Raw genomic sequence first — 15748 nt, forward strand, 5'->3', positions numbered from 1 at the left:
AACGGCACGGACCCTACGAACCCTTCAGTGCCACGGGGAGTCAGCTTCAGAACGTTGGAGTTGGAAATTATTATATAGGATTTGTTTTACCAGTATGTGTATTGGTTCTGAAGCAACCCCTGGTGGGCGAAACACAGCCACGTTGGGCACTCTTTTATTTATGATTCTATAATAAAGATTTTGTAATATTTTCTATGGTGTCTGCTTCAATGGCTAGTAAGGTTGCATTCAGAAAGCAGCAAAGCACATGCTGTCCTCTTTAACCTGCTTTAATAACTTTGTTGCTTTTAAAATGTTTTCAAGGCTCTGGGTGAAAATTCATCTCAGCAGTTTGATAATTTGCTGAATGATCAGGGGCATGGGACTAGCTGTGTTGCTGAAAAGAGCCGCTCTTTTGTTTTTGTGCCTTTTGACATGACTTCTATAGAAACACCCTGCCATGATGGAAACAATATAGCCTCCCCTCCCCCCAGCTTTCTCTTTCTGTATTAGAATCATTTTTTTTTTACAGATTAGTAAAAAGAAAACCTGGTAGGGGAGGGCAGGGACTTCCAGGGCAGCGTTTCTGTTTAATTTCTCCGACGTAAGGCGGAGATCCGGCTCGTATATTAGGCTGGTGGGAGGAATCTGTCTGAGAGTTGTTCTGCTCCCCCCCCCCCCCCCCCCCCCCCCCCACCTCTTCACGGAACAGACGTCTCGGGCAGCAGCAACCACCAGAGAAACGAAAGCTAAGGGGAAGCAAACAATGATCCGAGCCTAGACGACTCCGGTTTCAACCTTCCGGGGAAGCCAGAAGCAGCCCGGGCCGAAGGAAGAAAGGTGGGTAGGGGGGGAAGGGGCAGAGAGATCGAGGCGATCGTTTGGGATCTCGGTCTGGCACGTAGCCAAGGACAAAAGGGTCCTGTCTCCCGCGAACGATGAAAGCCGGGGCTGGTCTTGGTCGGCTTTGTTGTGATGCTTTTTCAGGCCTGAAAAAGACGTTTTGCTCCCAGGGAAAAGAAAAATAGAGCTCGGCCGTGCCTTCCTTGTTAAAGATGCCTTTTATTTATAGAAGCTGGGGGAGGGGAGGGAGAGAGAGAGAGACTGCATCCCCCGCACCCCCCCTCCCCCCCTCCCCAGCAGTTACATCATCTGAAAGGTGAAAGAATACAAAGCGCGCAGCGCTGCACCGGATTCTCTCCTGAATCCTGCAGATGGTTGGAATTTAGGTCTAGACTAGATCTGGGACCGGGGTGGAGATCATTTGTTGGGAATCAGCGTTGTCTGGTTACAAGGGTTTCAGATTCCTCATTTTTGCTTTTGGTCATGGAAACTGTACAGTCCTTGAGCTGCCCCTGAAAAACAAAACAAAAAAAAAGTCAGGCTAATTTCCACTTGCATCTCGTTTGTGTGGGACATTTTGTATAGACGAGCGCAAAGTCATTTTAATAAGGTCTTACTCTTGAGTGGACGTTTAGTGATGTCATAGGTGGTTGTTGTTCTCGCTCAGCATCAGCTAATGATGTAAAGAGCACAATGAAGGTTTCGGACCCAGAGGGATCTGAGCTATTACATGAGATCGGTCAGTGATGTCACCGTGACCTGTTGGTTGGCTCCCCCCCCCCAGTGCAAAAGGGCTTCCTGCCATCTCTTGCTTCGCTGACACCTATCTGCTTGCTTTTAAAGCTTGTCATCTCTCCAGCTTGCAAATGGGGGCGGATTTCATTTAAAATCAAACTGAATTAAATCACTGGTCAGGATGCCTCTGTTGAAATCATGGTTTCCCACCAAAAATGCATAAAAAAATATAGCCACATAATTTATAAGGTTTCAGAAAGTACACGGCATACTGTACCTTTTAAAAGCTATGATACATTTTTTTTCCAGATTTGTTGGCAGGCACATGATAAAATAGAATTTTTACTGGCCTATTTTGGTTCCCAGAGTTCATTGATGGGAGATGCATGGTCCTAAATGATTTATTTTCACATCTCCAGTGTACTTGTGTGTATGTGTGTGGGTCTAAGGATAAAAGGTTTTGATGAATCACATACTGGATTAAGGGAACAAAGCCGCTGTTATTGAAAAGAAATTTCAGTGTGTTTATTTATTTTGTTTAAATAACAAAAGCATACTGTCATTTTTTTCAGGTGCAGCCTAAGGGCTAGTTGACCTGTGCAGATGCATTTGCAGGGAGACAGTAGGGCTGATGGTTAGATCTTTAAGTCTGTACTTTCTGAGCTCCCTGTGCTGTCTTAACAAGGATGTGATCTCAGCACACACAGTTCCATAGCCTGAGAAACAACCAGAGGTACATTTAATAGGAGCCCTGGAACAAGGGCTATCGTCACAGAGCCAGTTCAAGCATATTAGGCTCAAAGGTCTGGTGCTAAAGTCGTCAATAGCACAGCACAGAAACCTAGTTATTATTATTATTATTACATTTGTATCCCACATTATCCCACCTTTTTGCAGGCTCAATGTGGCTTACAATTCATCGTGGATACTGGAAATAGAAAAGAATGTACATTTGGTTTTACAGCGAGTTTTGGGTACATGATGGTGAAATACATGATAGTGTGAAAGCAGAAGACATTAAAGAACATTCCTGGGTAACTTAAAGAAAGTAGAGTTATGCGTGTTGTTCTTTATGATATATTCTGTCGAAGAGATAAGTTTTCAGGAGTTTGCGGAAATTGGTCATTTCGTAGACCGATTTCAGGTTACGTGGCAGTGAGTTCCAGAGCTGAGTGCTTGTATAGGAAAAAGTTGGTGAATGCATTGATTTGTATTTCAAGCCTTTACAATTGGGAGGATGAAGATTGAGGAATGTTCTCCAATACTTAAAGAAAATGGATTCACATTATGTGTTATGAAACCAAATGCAAAGGGTAAGCACAGCTCTTGTGTGCATGCACTTCTGGTCTTGCCTGGGCATGTGCACACTGGGGTCAATCTTCTGCACCTTTAAATATAAACTTTTCAAAAATAGTTTTTACTCGAAAGACTCAGCTTATCTTTGGTAAAACACGATTTGCCAGTGTGCAACCCCTCCACGAAAAACTACACTGGCCTCCAATCAAAGAACAAATTGCTTTCAAAATCTGCTAATTGGTTCATAAAATAATCCACGGTCTAGCTCCGGGATACATGATAGACCTGATCGACTTACCAACACAAGAAACATAACCGAATCAGTAAGAACATACCTAAATCATCACTTCCCTAGATGTAAAGGACTCAAATACAAATCATCAAATGCGTCCAGTTTCTCCTACATTAGCACACAACTGTGGAACGCATTACCAAAAGTCTTGAAAAATACGAATGACCACCTAAACGTTCGGAAAAACCTAAAAACTCACCTATTCAAAAAGGCTTACCCCCACCGATCCAACGTAAATGCCCGATCTCTGCAACACAACGTAACTAAATCACGTTATAGACTGGACACAAATCTTCCATTGCAGGATTCCAATGTGGTTTGCGCCACATTAACTCTATCGAACTACTTAACCACACCATTACCTTGTATTTGTCAACACCGGAGTCCACTGAAGTGCTGCTCCAGAACTATGCAAGCCACATTGAGCCTACAAATAGGTGGGAAAATGTGGGATACAAATGTAACAAATAAAATAAAAATAAATATTTAAGCACAGAAAAACAAGCCCCGATTTGTGCTTTCACTTTCTGTTGTGCTCAGACTTGCACACGTTTGATCTTTGTGCTTTCACTTTCTGTTGTGCTCAGACTTGCACACGTTTGATTCTTACCATCAGCATTTATAGACTGCGTGCAGGGCTGGCACTGGCCCAGGGTGCCAGTGATAAAGGGCACCAAACTCCTGGTCTAGTATCCTGGTCGCCGCACCTCAAAAAAGATATAGTGGAATTAGAAAAGGTGCAGAGAACGGCGACAAAGATGATTAAGAGGATGGGACGACTTTCCAATGCGGCTGGGGCTGTTCAGCTTGGAGAAAAGGCGGCTGAGGGGTGATATGATAGAGGTATATAAAATAATGAGTGGAGTGGAAAAGATAGATATGGAGCGTCTGTTTACGCTTTCCAAAAATACTAGGACAAGGGGGCATGCGATGAAGCTGGAGTGCAGTAAGTTTAAAACAAATAAGAGAAAAGTTTTCTGTACTCGGCGCGTAATTTGTCTCTGGAATTCATTGCTGGAGAATGTGGTTAAGGCGGTTAGCTTAGCAGAGTTTAAGAAAGGTTTGGACGGCTTCCTGAAGGAAAAGGCCATAGAATGCTATTAAAGGGACGTAGGAAAAAATCCAGTATTCCTGGGACAAGCAGTACAAAATGCTTTGCTCCCTGGATCTTGTCGGGTGATTGTGAGCTGGATTGGCCACTGTCGGAGACAGGGTGCTGGGCTAGATGGACCTTTGGTCTGTCCCAGTGTGGCGATACTTATGTCTTATCTCTCCTTCCCTCTGTCTGCAATTCATTATCCACAGGATGGGAGGGCGGGAAGAGAGGAGAGATGCCAAACTGGGATTCTGACACCTATTATCATCTCTGTATGTGTGTGTTGAGGTTACTAGTGGGGAAAACAGAGTGGAAGGAGAGATACTGGATTGGAGGGGGGGGGGGGGGGGGGTGCTACAGTCCCTTGAGCTAGCTTTAACTGCACGGGCTTTCTGGTTCTAAAAGAAGACAAAACCAGCAGTCTAAATTGAGGAATTCTGAAGAACTCCTCTCTTGAAACCCTTCAACACCACCCCTAAGCTGATGGCAAGTTGCCAGCATTAAGGGCAGTGTTTGTTTCTGAGCTGTTCTTTGAGCATTGGGAGGGAATACCAAATAACCTCACTAGCATCCATTTGAGTACATTTAAATACAATTTGTGGGCCATCTTTGGCATGCGCACTGTTTCCCACGCTAGAACATTCCCTCTGGACATTCTGTGCACATTAACTGGCATGCTAGACTGACGCTAATCTCCTCTAATGCTGATCCCTAGGTTCCTCTCCTCTGAGATTCTCAATATTTATATCACCTCAACACCACCTTCCCAGAACAATTCTGTAAAAATGCGCAAAAGTGTAAAAAAAAAAAACCCACCCCAAAAACGTGCTGATGGTCTTGAGTCGCCTGGCTAAGGATCTGTTTATGATTCAACATTTTTACTGATGGCAATGCAAAGGAAATACAGCCAATAATATAAATACACATAGAATCAACATGTACTCCTTAGAACACAGCGGTACAATCCGTCATCAAACTTTTAACATTTTATCCCATCCCCTCCCCTCCGTTTTATGTTTTAGCAATGTTAGTTTTCAACAAATTTTAATGCTGACAAATCAAAGTGAACTAACCCCACATGAAATAACAGGAATTCCAATACCAATGCATGCTTAGAAAGGGATATAACATTACCAACAGTCATCAAGCTTTCACACTTAGCAGCACCCCCTCCTCTACTGTTTATGATATCACTAGCCGTTGAGCCCGTGAAAACGGGCTACTTTTGGAATGGGGGGGGTTCCGAGCCCCCCCCCCGGAGTCGCCGCCGCCCCTCCATCCGGCCCGAGCAGCACTGTAAACTTACATCAGCAGGCACTGCAGGCACATCAGCAAAGCTGCCGTCGGGGCGGGCTTCCTTCTCTGCCTGTGTCCCGCCCTCGTGTGACGTAACGTCGGCGAGGGCGGGACAAAGGCAGAGAAGGAAGCCCGACGGCAGCTTTGCTGATGTGCCTGCTGCTGCGTGGTGATGTAAGTTCACAGTGCTCGGGCCAGATGGAGGGGCGGCGGCGACTCCGGGGGGGGGGGAGGGGGAGCGGTTCCGACGTCTACAGCATGCCAGTAGAGACTTCCCTCTCTGTCCCGCCCCCATCATCACGTATTGAAGTGGGGGCGGGGCAGAGAGGGAAGTCTCTACTGCGCATTTGCGAGTGAGTACGGTCACTCGCCGTTTATATGTTTGATTGTTCCTTATTCAAGACTTGTATGAAGGACTTATCAGCTGCCCCTCCCAAAATCTCAACCTTTTGTCTTTAGTATTCCCCATTCGTCCATATTCCGCAGCAGACATTGTATTCCGTCCTCTAGATTCCTTTATAAGACCCCCTCGATCCCTCTCCACCCCCCCCCCCCCCCACTAAAAGCATTCCACTACACTAATGCATTGAACATGGACCAGTAGGAGATACTATCAGTCATCCCTTCTTCAGGGGGAGCAAAGGGTCTATTCTCTGATGACCCTTCTTCTCCCTGGCTAAGGATCTGTTTAACTTTGCCTGCAGCTGCTCTTTACTGCCCCTCAGAAGCTACTGCCACAGGTGACTGATTTGCTTAATGGTTAAGCCAGCCTTGAATCCTTGTTGCAGAAGGGGCGAATCAGGCCAACTGTCCCAAGTCCTGCATTGCTGCCATAGACCTTCTTCACTTCCTGTTCCTGAGCACCAGCAAGCTAGATTGCAGTGATCTGCATAATGATAGATGGTCCACAGAGGGCTCCTCACTCTTCAGTTTTTTTTTTTTTTTTTTTGGGGGGGAGCAGGTTATTGAATATCAGCCAGCATCCTGCGATGGGAACAAAGTTAGCCTATGGGGGTAGGAGGTATTCATTGACAATTTGGGCTATCAGGGTGAGAGGGACGTCATCACAGGATGCAAGGAGAAAAGGGGGAGAGGGTTTCATTTAGTATGGAACTGCTGTTGGGTTTCTGCATATAACGTAATGTTTGAAACAGATAAGTCCAACTGACTTTGTCAAAAGCCTGAACTGTGTCTAAACTGAGCATCATACCCTGTATCCACCTGCTGTGACAATGTGCCATTGCCACCAAAGCACGGCGAACGTTCACCACAGAGTGACGGCCTCAGACAAAGCCTGCTTGTTCTCCTCCAATGAGATGAGGAAGACAGATTGCCAAACACTCCACCAAAACCTGAGTGAAGATCTTTACGTCGACGTTAAGAAGCAAGATGGAATGATAGAACTCCAGAGAGGTCGAAGGCTTGCTAGGCTTAGAATTAATGTAATCAGAGCTGTATTTACCCAAACTGGAAACTCTCCTTGTGCTATTGCTGTGGAAATATATGTAGCCAGAGGCTTCAAAAGATGAGTGTTTAAACAATTTATAATATTCCGGGGAGAAGCCGTCAGGGCCTGGGGCAGTACAAGGCTTCAAGGCCTGAAGAGTCTTTTGTAGTTCTTTACCACTAATGGGAGCATTCAGCGTCTGCAGCATAGCCGGCGTCAACTGCGCCAACCCTGCATCCACCAAGTAGTCTGCTATGAGCGAAGACTGAGTCTGCGATTCAGACGCATATAAAGTCTTAAAGTGGTCAAAAAATGCCTGCGCAATCCAATCCACCCAATTAGGTTCACCAGATGGGAGGGCAATTGTCGGAATATAACAGGAACCTGACCACACCTTTGCAATCCTAGGAAGTAGGCGACCAGGCTTATTGCCAAAATGAAAACATTTGTCTCTCCGGTAAAATAAACTTCATGCACTTATGTAAAAGTGAGTTAAGTGTGGCCTGCATGGCTAAGTAGGTCTCCTACTCTGCAGTAGGATGTCGCTGGTATGCATATTTCATCATTTTCAATTTGCACTCTAGTAAAACCACACTGCAGGCAATATTGCGTGTGTGGTCAATAGTATACGAGAGAATAGCCCCCCTTAGGACAGCTTTGGAAGCCTCACAAAATAGCAATAGATCAGCAGCATGCCACTGGTTGAAGTGTTTTGGGATCTTGCCAGGTACTTATAACTTGGATTGGCCACTGTTGGGAACAGGCTGTTGGGCTTGATGGACCTTCGGTCTGTCCCAGTATTGCAACACTTATGTACTAACATAATTGGCCCACTTCTCTATCAAATATTACTGAAAATGTGGATCATCATACAGATATCCTAGAAAATGCCATCAACCCCCAGCAAAACCCTCGAGGGAGATCTGTATGTCTACCCAGATTAATGCGTGATCAGACACGGCAATAGGACCAATCTCGGCATGTGTCACCAGCGAAAGTAAAGGATGGGATACAAGAATATAATCTATGCGAGAAAAAGTTTCATGAGCTTGAGACACGTGGGTGTAGTCACGCTCAGTGGGGTGGAGCAACCGCCACGGGTCCACGAGACCCAATGCCGTACACAGATAAGGAATTCTCTTATGAGAATCCACGCTCCCCCCCCTCCAAATGACAGTGACCAATCTAAATCCAGGTCCACTACCTGATTGATATCGTCAGCGAACAAAAGAGGGAGGGGGATCACGGGTCAAAATGAGTTGTACTAAGCATTTAAAAAAAAAAAAAAGCGTGCTCATATACGTTCGGTGCATAAACAACTAAAAGATGGGACTTCAGACCCCTGCAATTGCACTTGAAGGAGCAGGTAACGACCATACTGATCTTTGAATACCAACCGAATCTGACAGTAAAGATGCTTGCGTACTAGGACAGTGACCCCCCCTCCCCTCTCCCCACGTTTATGTGCAGTGGATGAATGAAAAACTTCTCCCACCCAACCTGTGTGAAGCTTAGCAAGCTCTGTTGATATAGTTTCTTCTAGGCAGGCAATATCAGCTTGGTGATGCTGCAACTGAGAAAGCAACTTTTAGTGCGCTTAATGGGAAAGGAAACTCCAGAAACATTCCAGGACAAAACGTGAACATTATCGGTGACCATTTAATCTAAGGCAAGGGTTCCTTGTGTGTTTCTTAATATGCATGATTTACATATAATGGGAAGGATAGAGGCATGGCAGAACTACAAGTTAAACAGTTCTTTTACATAGATGGGAAGCATAGTCCATATAATAGTGTATCCTAATTGGAATGTTTCCTATACGTTTTCTACTATAGTTATTACTGATTAGCAGAATCAAGGGTCCATGACTAGAGATAAGAAGAATATATCTCATATATTTTGATGTCTGACCTTATTGTTTGTATCTATCTTGAGTGTTTTTGAGATTTGAATCTGTTCTATTGTAATGATGTTTAACTCTTGTCATCCATAAATACGGTTTAGCTGGGAGACAGGAGGCTATAAGAAACAAAGCCTCTTGCCTGGGTTCTTAGTTGGTCTGTTGAAGGACTTACAAAATATTGAATGGTATGCATAGCTACACTGAACTGGCTTCTTTGTTGTCAGATCATATGATTGTTTTGAAATGTGATTTCATGTGTTTCATATACTGCTACTTTAATAGTTGTTTAAAAAATCTGAGTGAAGGGTGGGTCGTGGGATTGGACAGGGTGGGAAGAAAAGTGTTAAAATGTTGATGATGTGATTATTATCTTGCTCTTAGACGATTTGTCTGAGTGAGGGGTGGGTCATGGGATTGGACAGGGTGGGAAGAAAAGTGTTAAAATGTTGATGATGTGATTATTATCTTGCTCTTAGACGATTTGTCTGAGTGAGGGGTGGGTCATGGGATTGGACAGGGTGGGAAGAAAAGTGTTAAAATGTTGATGATGTGATTATTATCTTGCTCTTAGACGATTTGTCTGAGTGAGGGGTGGGTCATGGGATTGGACAGGGTGGGAAGAAAAGTGTTAAAATGTTGATGATGTGATTATTATCTTGCTCTTAGACGATTTGTCTGAGTGAGGGGTGGGTCATGGGATTGGACAGGGTGGGAAGAAAAGTGTTAAAATGTTGATGATGTGATTATTATCTTGCTCTTAGACGATTTGTCTGAGTGAGGGGTGGGTCATGGGATTGGACAGGGTGGGAAGAAAAGTGTTAAAATGTTGATGATGTGATTATTATCTTGCTCTTACTCAGACGATTTGGCTTGCAATATGTTGTATCTTGAGCTTGTTGGCTCTTTATTTTGATGCATCATCAATAAAAAATGTTGAAACATAATCTAAGGCAAGGGATACGGGCCAGATGAGTGTTCATTGTGTGTGTGTCTAGAATAACTCCCAGGTGCCCAGCCCCACCCGGGAATATACTGCAAAATCCCTCCTGGTTATACAGCACCCCTACAAAATACAAAAACCAAGGCACAAAAAACAAAATCTTAACAGACCCATGTACTTGGACTAAACCACCCTCTCACCCCTCCTCCAGGTTCAATGCCTAGAAAATAGACTATGCTGAGACGCTCTCCCACCTCCCCCCCCCCCAGACTCAAGAAAGAAAGATCCTTTCAACTAAGCACTGCAGACATCTAATATAATAATTTGCTCTTTCAATGTTCCAATATCTCTGGCTGCGTTCGTAACCATCTCTTGATGTCACTCTCCCACAGTAGAACCCTGCGTGCCTAACGTTAGGAGATGGTACAATTCCAAGCCAGGAGGCGGGAAGCGCGCGACCAACCAAAACACGACAGGCCTGAGACATGGGACCGCGGGAGCACGGAACGCGTTAGCCGCTACAGCCCTCGTGCTTCAGCCCACGATCGCGACTGTCAGCTGAACCGCTTCAGGCTACCTTTCCTTTGGCTTCAATTTAGCTGATCCTCTGGTCCCTCTCTCATTTCCTTTTTCCAGAAGGGCGGGACCACAGGAACAGCTGAAACTGAAGTGAAACCAATGGCACTCCAAAGCGGTGTCCGTTCCTGCTCCCCTTCACTCTTGGCGGCGCAGCAGCAGCAGGTAAAAACTTTTAACAGGCAGCAATAACGAAGGGGAGGGCCTGCAGCACACATCCTGCTTGCAGTCCGAGGACACAGAGACCAACAGTGGGTGCATGGGATGAGAGAGGGGGGAAGGGGATCCAGGGATGAGAGGGGGGGAGGGGGACCAGGGATGAGAGGGGGGAAGGGGGTCCTGAGACCAGAGAGGTGGGGGGTGGGAGGGGGTCCTGAGACCATAAGGGGGGGGGGAACGGGCACACGCTCTCTGTCTCTCACATACACTCGCTTTGACACACTCTCTCTCTCTGTCACACACACACTTACAGTCTATCGCTCTGTCACACACACACACACACACACACACACAGTCCATCGCTCTGTCTCACACACTCTCTCACACAAACATACACTCTGTGTCTCACACACTCTCTCTCTCTCTGTCTCACTCTCTCTCACATACACACACACACACTCCATCTCTCACACAATTCTGGTCACCGCATCTCAAGAAAGATATAGTAGAATTGGAAAAGGTGCAGCGAAGGGCGACTAAAATGATAGCGGGGATGGGACGACTTCCCTATGAAGAAAGACTAAGGAGGCTAGGGCTATACAGCTTGGAGAAGAGACGGCTGAGGGGAGACATGATAGAGGTATATAAAATAATGAGTGGAGTGGAACAGGTGGAGCCTCTGTTCACGCTTTCCAAAAATACTAGGACTAGGGGGCATGCGATGAAACTACAGTGTAGTAAATTTAAAACAAATCGTAGAAAAGTTGTCTTCACCCAACTTGTAATTAAACTGTGGAATTCGTTGCCGAAGAAAGTGGTGAAGGCGGTTAGCTTAGCAGAGTTTAAAAAGGGGTTGGACGGTTTCCTAAAGGACAAGTCCATAAACCGCTACTAAACGGACTTGGAAAACTCCAAAATTCCAGGAATAACATGTATAGAATGTTTGTACGTTTGGGAAGCTTGCCAGGTGCCCTTGGCCTGGATTGGCCGCTGTCATGGACAGGATGCTGGGCTCGATGGACCCTTGGTCTTTTCCCAGTATGGCATTACTTATGTACTTATGTACTTATGCACACACTCTCTCTCAAAGATACACACTCCGAGGAAAACCTTGCTAGCGCCTGTTTCATTTGTGTCAGAAACGGGCCTTCTTTACTAGTACTCCTATAATTTTTTTAATGCTAATGTAAAGATAAACATGCGAGTATTAAACACAGAAAAGTTGCACATTCAGTCAGCCTGGGAACTGGCAGCATTGAGCCAGTCTTGTGCTGCCTGCACGGTAGTAAAATGGTGCCAGCGACCAATATCGTAAACCTTTAATTGAGCAGGATACAAGAGCATAAACTGCATCTTTCTGTCCACCAGCGCGGAGTATAGTGGCGCAATGCTCTGTTAGTGCAGCAGAATAGTCTTGGGAAATACGAATGGTGCAAGCCTCATATTTGATCCCCTCTTTTTTTTTGTTTTAAACGACGGAGTACCTGATTTTTGCACATAGAAGTGAAACTTGGCAATTATAGGTCAAGGCCGCACGTCTCTATCACGTTTATGACCTAAATGATGCGCATGCCCCAGACAGTAGGACAGAGCGCCATGCGGGATTGGAAAGGTCTCTGCAAGCCAATCCTCCCATCACTGAAACTAAGTGTTCCTCCGGCAGGGTTTCATGAAAAGCCAATAAACCGTAAATTATCCCGCCCAGACCTATTTTCTAGGTTATCAATTTTTGCAGCTTGATTTTTCACCTGCTTCAGTATCAGTAACGCTGCCAAGTCTGCTCACACGTGTGCAGAGTGTCCTCCGTGTCAGAAATGTGAGTTTTGAGGGCTACGGTATGAGAAGAAAGTTCTGTGAGCAAATTGTGCACCGAGGCGAGTTGATCGGAGATCAATACCAGCCGCGGTGCTAGAGCACTCAGCACAGCAAAAACAATGTCATCATGCAGAGTTGGGTTAGGCGCTCACAGGGTCCACCCTGTTATCTTCGGAGGCCTTCACCTGAGTATGGTCTTTCCGCAGTGCTTTACCGGCCATGGGATCTTGCAGCTTTCAGCACAAACTTGTCAATACAACATAAAACGTAAGAGAAGAGAACCCTAAATAAAGATTTTGAAGCAGAGAAGTTGAAAGGGGTAGATTAGAGGGCCCCCACAGAGCAGCTACAGGCTAACAGGTCCTGTCTGCTCACAGCATCAAGTGATCACAAAAATTCATAGCATGCACTTGCCAAGGCAAATCTCACTCTGCTTCTAAAGCAAATAAATTAACTCCTGCCAAGCATCATTCTGGAACATAAGATGTGACAGTTGTGAGCTGCTATGGCATGCAGCAAGGTAAACCCACTACTTTGGTTTAAAAGGTTTAATTGCTTTCAGAGTACAAGGCGCACAGCCAGTGTTTCACTGTTAACTATCAGTTATGTGGTTATTCTGAGAATTTGGTTGAGTCACTTCCGCATGTTGCTTCTCTAAACTGTGAATATCTGCACTTCTTAACTGGTGCTGCTGTGCACATCTGTTTTGTAGAGGGAAACGCTTTGACGGGGAAGGAACTTTAAAAGCCTCAAGAAATGGATGGTAACCCCAACTGGAGACCTCGACAAGAACCTCAACAGCAACATCCCAATGCCAACAGAGGTGAGAAATTAGTTCTAACCTGACAGAGTAAAACCACAATATACTGAAACATTTAATGCATTTGACTGCTTTAGTTAATGAAACATGTAGTATACATGATTTTGAACATAGGTTATTCTGTGTGTGGTAATCTATGCAGAAGTTGTTAGTCTTAGTGAATGGCGGGAATATTCTAAATATTCACCTTCTTTGTAGGACCTGGAAATTACCGAAGACATGGTCCACGTCAGAGAAGCAAAAATAGGACCGATAACCCACTGGGGGCAGGCCAACCAATAAGAAATCCAAGGGCTAACTATAACCCTCCTCCTAGACAGGAAGAAGACAGACACAATGCGTTGGTAAGGAACCCTAATCAGGGAAGGAGAGATCATGGTGGCCATGTCAATGAGGGGTTTAGAGGACAGAGGAATGAACAGGACTATGAAGGAAGAAGGAGAAGACTGGAAAATCAAGATGTTGGCAGGAACAGGAGACCCTATCCACAAGAGAACCACCATTTACAACAGGATCATGCCTACAGCAGAAACCAGGGTAATGAGCAGCCTCAACAAGTGAGAAGGCTGGGCTACAAAGCACTTGAAGCACTCCTTGACAAAGACCCCTCTGAAGTGGTTATTACACTTGCTTCTTGTCCAGGGATGAAGGAACTGTTATCCCTGCAGAGCATCAGTCCAGGTTTTCTGGAGCTTATCTGCCGTGTGCTGCACAAAGCATGTAGCTCCAAAATGGACCGCCAGAATGTTCAGCATTTGCTAGGAATGGTGAAGGATTCAATCTTTCTGAAGATTTGTCTGCCTCAATATGTGGTGGGGATGATGACTGATCCAGTGCCTGGTCATCGCCAGGAGTACCCTGTGCACCTTGGAAATATAATGTCTCTCTTGCAGAACCTAGTGAGCGTTTTCCCAGCCAGTTCTGTGCAGGAGACATCCATGCTGGTTTCCATTCTACCAGCATCTATGAACGCCTTGAGGACATCAGGAGTGGATATCAGTGAGCAAATAGAAAAGAACCTAGAAAAAATAAGAACCATTATTAATCACCTTCAGGCAAAAAGACGAGAAGGGACTCTTAAGGTTGATACCTACACACTTGTGAATTCTGAAGCAAACAGTCAAGAGGAAAGCTACCGAACAATGACTATTTACCCAACATATAATGAAGTCCACTTAGATGAAAAGCCTTTCCTTCGACCCAACATGCTCTGTGGAAAATACGAAAGCACAGCAGTTTACTTGGACACCCATTTTCGGCTACTGCGAGAAGACTTTATCAGACCTTTAAGAGAAGGCATTTTGGAGATCCTTCAGAGTTATGAGGACAAAAGCCTGAGGAAAAGAAGGTTTGATGATATCAGAATCTACTTTGACACAAGAATCATTACACCTCTCTGCTCCTTTGCTGGCATAGTCTACAAGGTCCAGTTTGACCCCAAGCCCCTGAAATTTATTCGATGGCAGAATTCCAAACGATTGTTGTATGGTTCTCTTGTATGCATGTCAAAGGACAATTTTGAGACATTCCTTTTTGCCACTGTTTCAAACCGGGAGCTGGAGGACCTCAAACATGGCTTTGTGCAATTGCGTTTTAATGAACAGAGTCGGGCACAACTTGCAGAGGTCCAGCCCTCAGACTCTTTTCTCATGGTGGAGACCACAGCTTATTTTGAAGCGTACAGGCATGTCTTGGAAGGACTTCAGGAGATCCAAGATGAAGATATTCCCTTTCAGAAATACATTGTACAGTGTGAAACAGAGGTGAGTGAACCCAGGTACCTGCTGATGGGAGGCACCTATGATTTTACTGCTCTGATGGAAAACCCTTTGGAGAACGATAAAAAGATGCGTCAGATTTACAAAGACCATGTAAGGGCACAGAACATCAATATTTTGGATCCTAGAGAATGGCCTTCAAAGGAAGCTCTGCATCTAGATGAGTCCCAGATGAAAGCCTTACAGCTTGCTCTAACTAAGGAACTAGCCATTATCCAGGGACCTCCTGGGACAGGTAAGACAAAGTGTCTGTTTTCCAATCTTTTTGATTTACTGGGGGTTGGGGTGCGGATCATGCTTAGAAAACTGAAATCCATCTCCGGGCAACCAGAGCCAAATTGCAGCAAAGTGGCTGAAGAATGCAGAGGAATGATGCCTACATTTCTGGTAAGGTGGCTGTGACAGTTCCAGATGACATGGAAAGAAAGACCCGGTTTCATGGTTGAAGATACTCTGCCTTGCTGCATAGAGATACAAGAATTAGCGGAGGCCCACTTGAAAGAGAAACAGACGTCATTATGTCACCACTCTTTCTTATATCAGTCTGATTTGGTTTTTTTTTTTGATTATCAGAATTATAGTGCTAAAGGCATTTCTTAACTTTATAAGCTATAAGGCAATTTATAACAAGCAAACAAAAAAGTGTCCACCTGTGATGAAAATACTTTCCTTATATCTAAGATTACATTGTGCTTCCTTGATAAACTGTACCTGCTGACTTAGGGGTCCCTTTTGCTAAGGTGTGCACACAGATTTAGTGCATGGTAAATGAT

At 44.9% G+C, this 15748-nt stretch overlaps 1 protein-coding gene across 2 annotated transcripts in view; it reads left to right on the top strand.

Annotated features, from left to right (window-relative positions):
* Window positions 1–684: 684 nt before the first annotated feature.
* Window positions 685–15748, top strand: part of ZNFX1 (zinc finger NFX1-type containing 1) — a 55251-nt gene continuing 40187 nt past the window's right edge. The window contains exons 1-3 of one of the 2 annotated variants that reach the window (XM_030211438.1): window positions 685–819; window positions 13090–13200; window positions 13396–15210. In XM_030211438.1, coding sequence (XP_030067298.1) covers window positions 13134–13200; window positions 13396–15210 — 1882 coding nt within the window. In that variant the 5' untranslated portion in view covers window positions 685–819; window positions 13090–13133. Of the gene's footprint in view, window positions 820–13089; window positions 13201–13395; window positions 15211–15748 lie in introns of those variants that run through there. The other variant, XM_030211439.1, reaches the window with a different exon arrangement.

The sequence above is a fragment of the Microcaecilia unicolor genome, chromosome 8 (genome assembly GCF_901765095.1).
Source record: "Microcaecilia unicolor chromosome 8, aMicUni1.1, whole genome shotgun sequence".
NCBI classification, from domain to species: domain Eukaryota; kingdom Metazoa; phylum Chordata; class Amphibia; order Gymnophiona; family Siphonopidae; genus Microcaecilia; species Microcaecilia unicolor.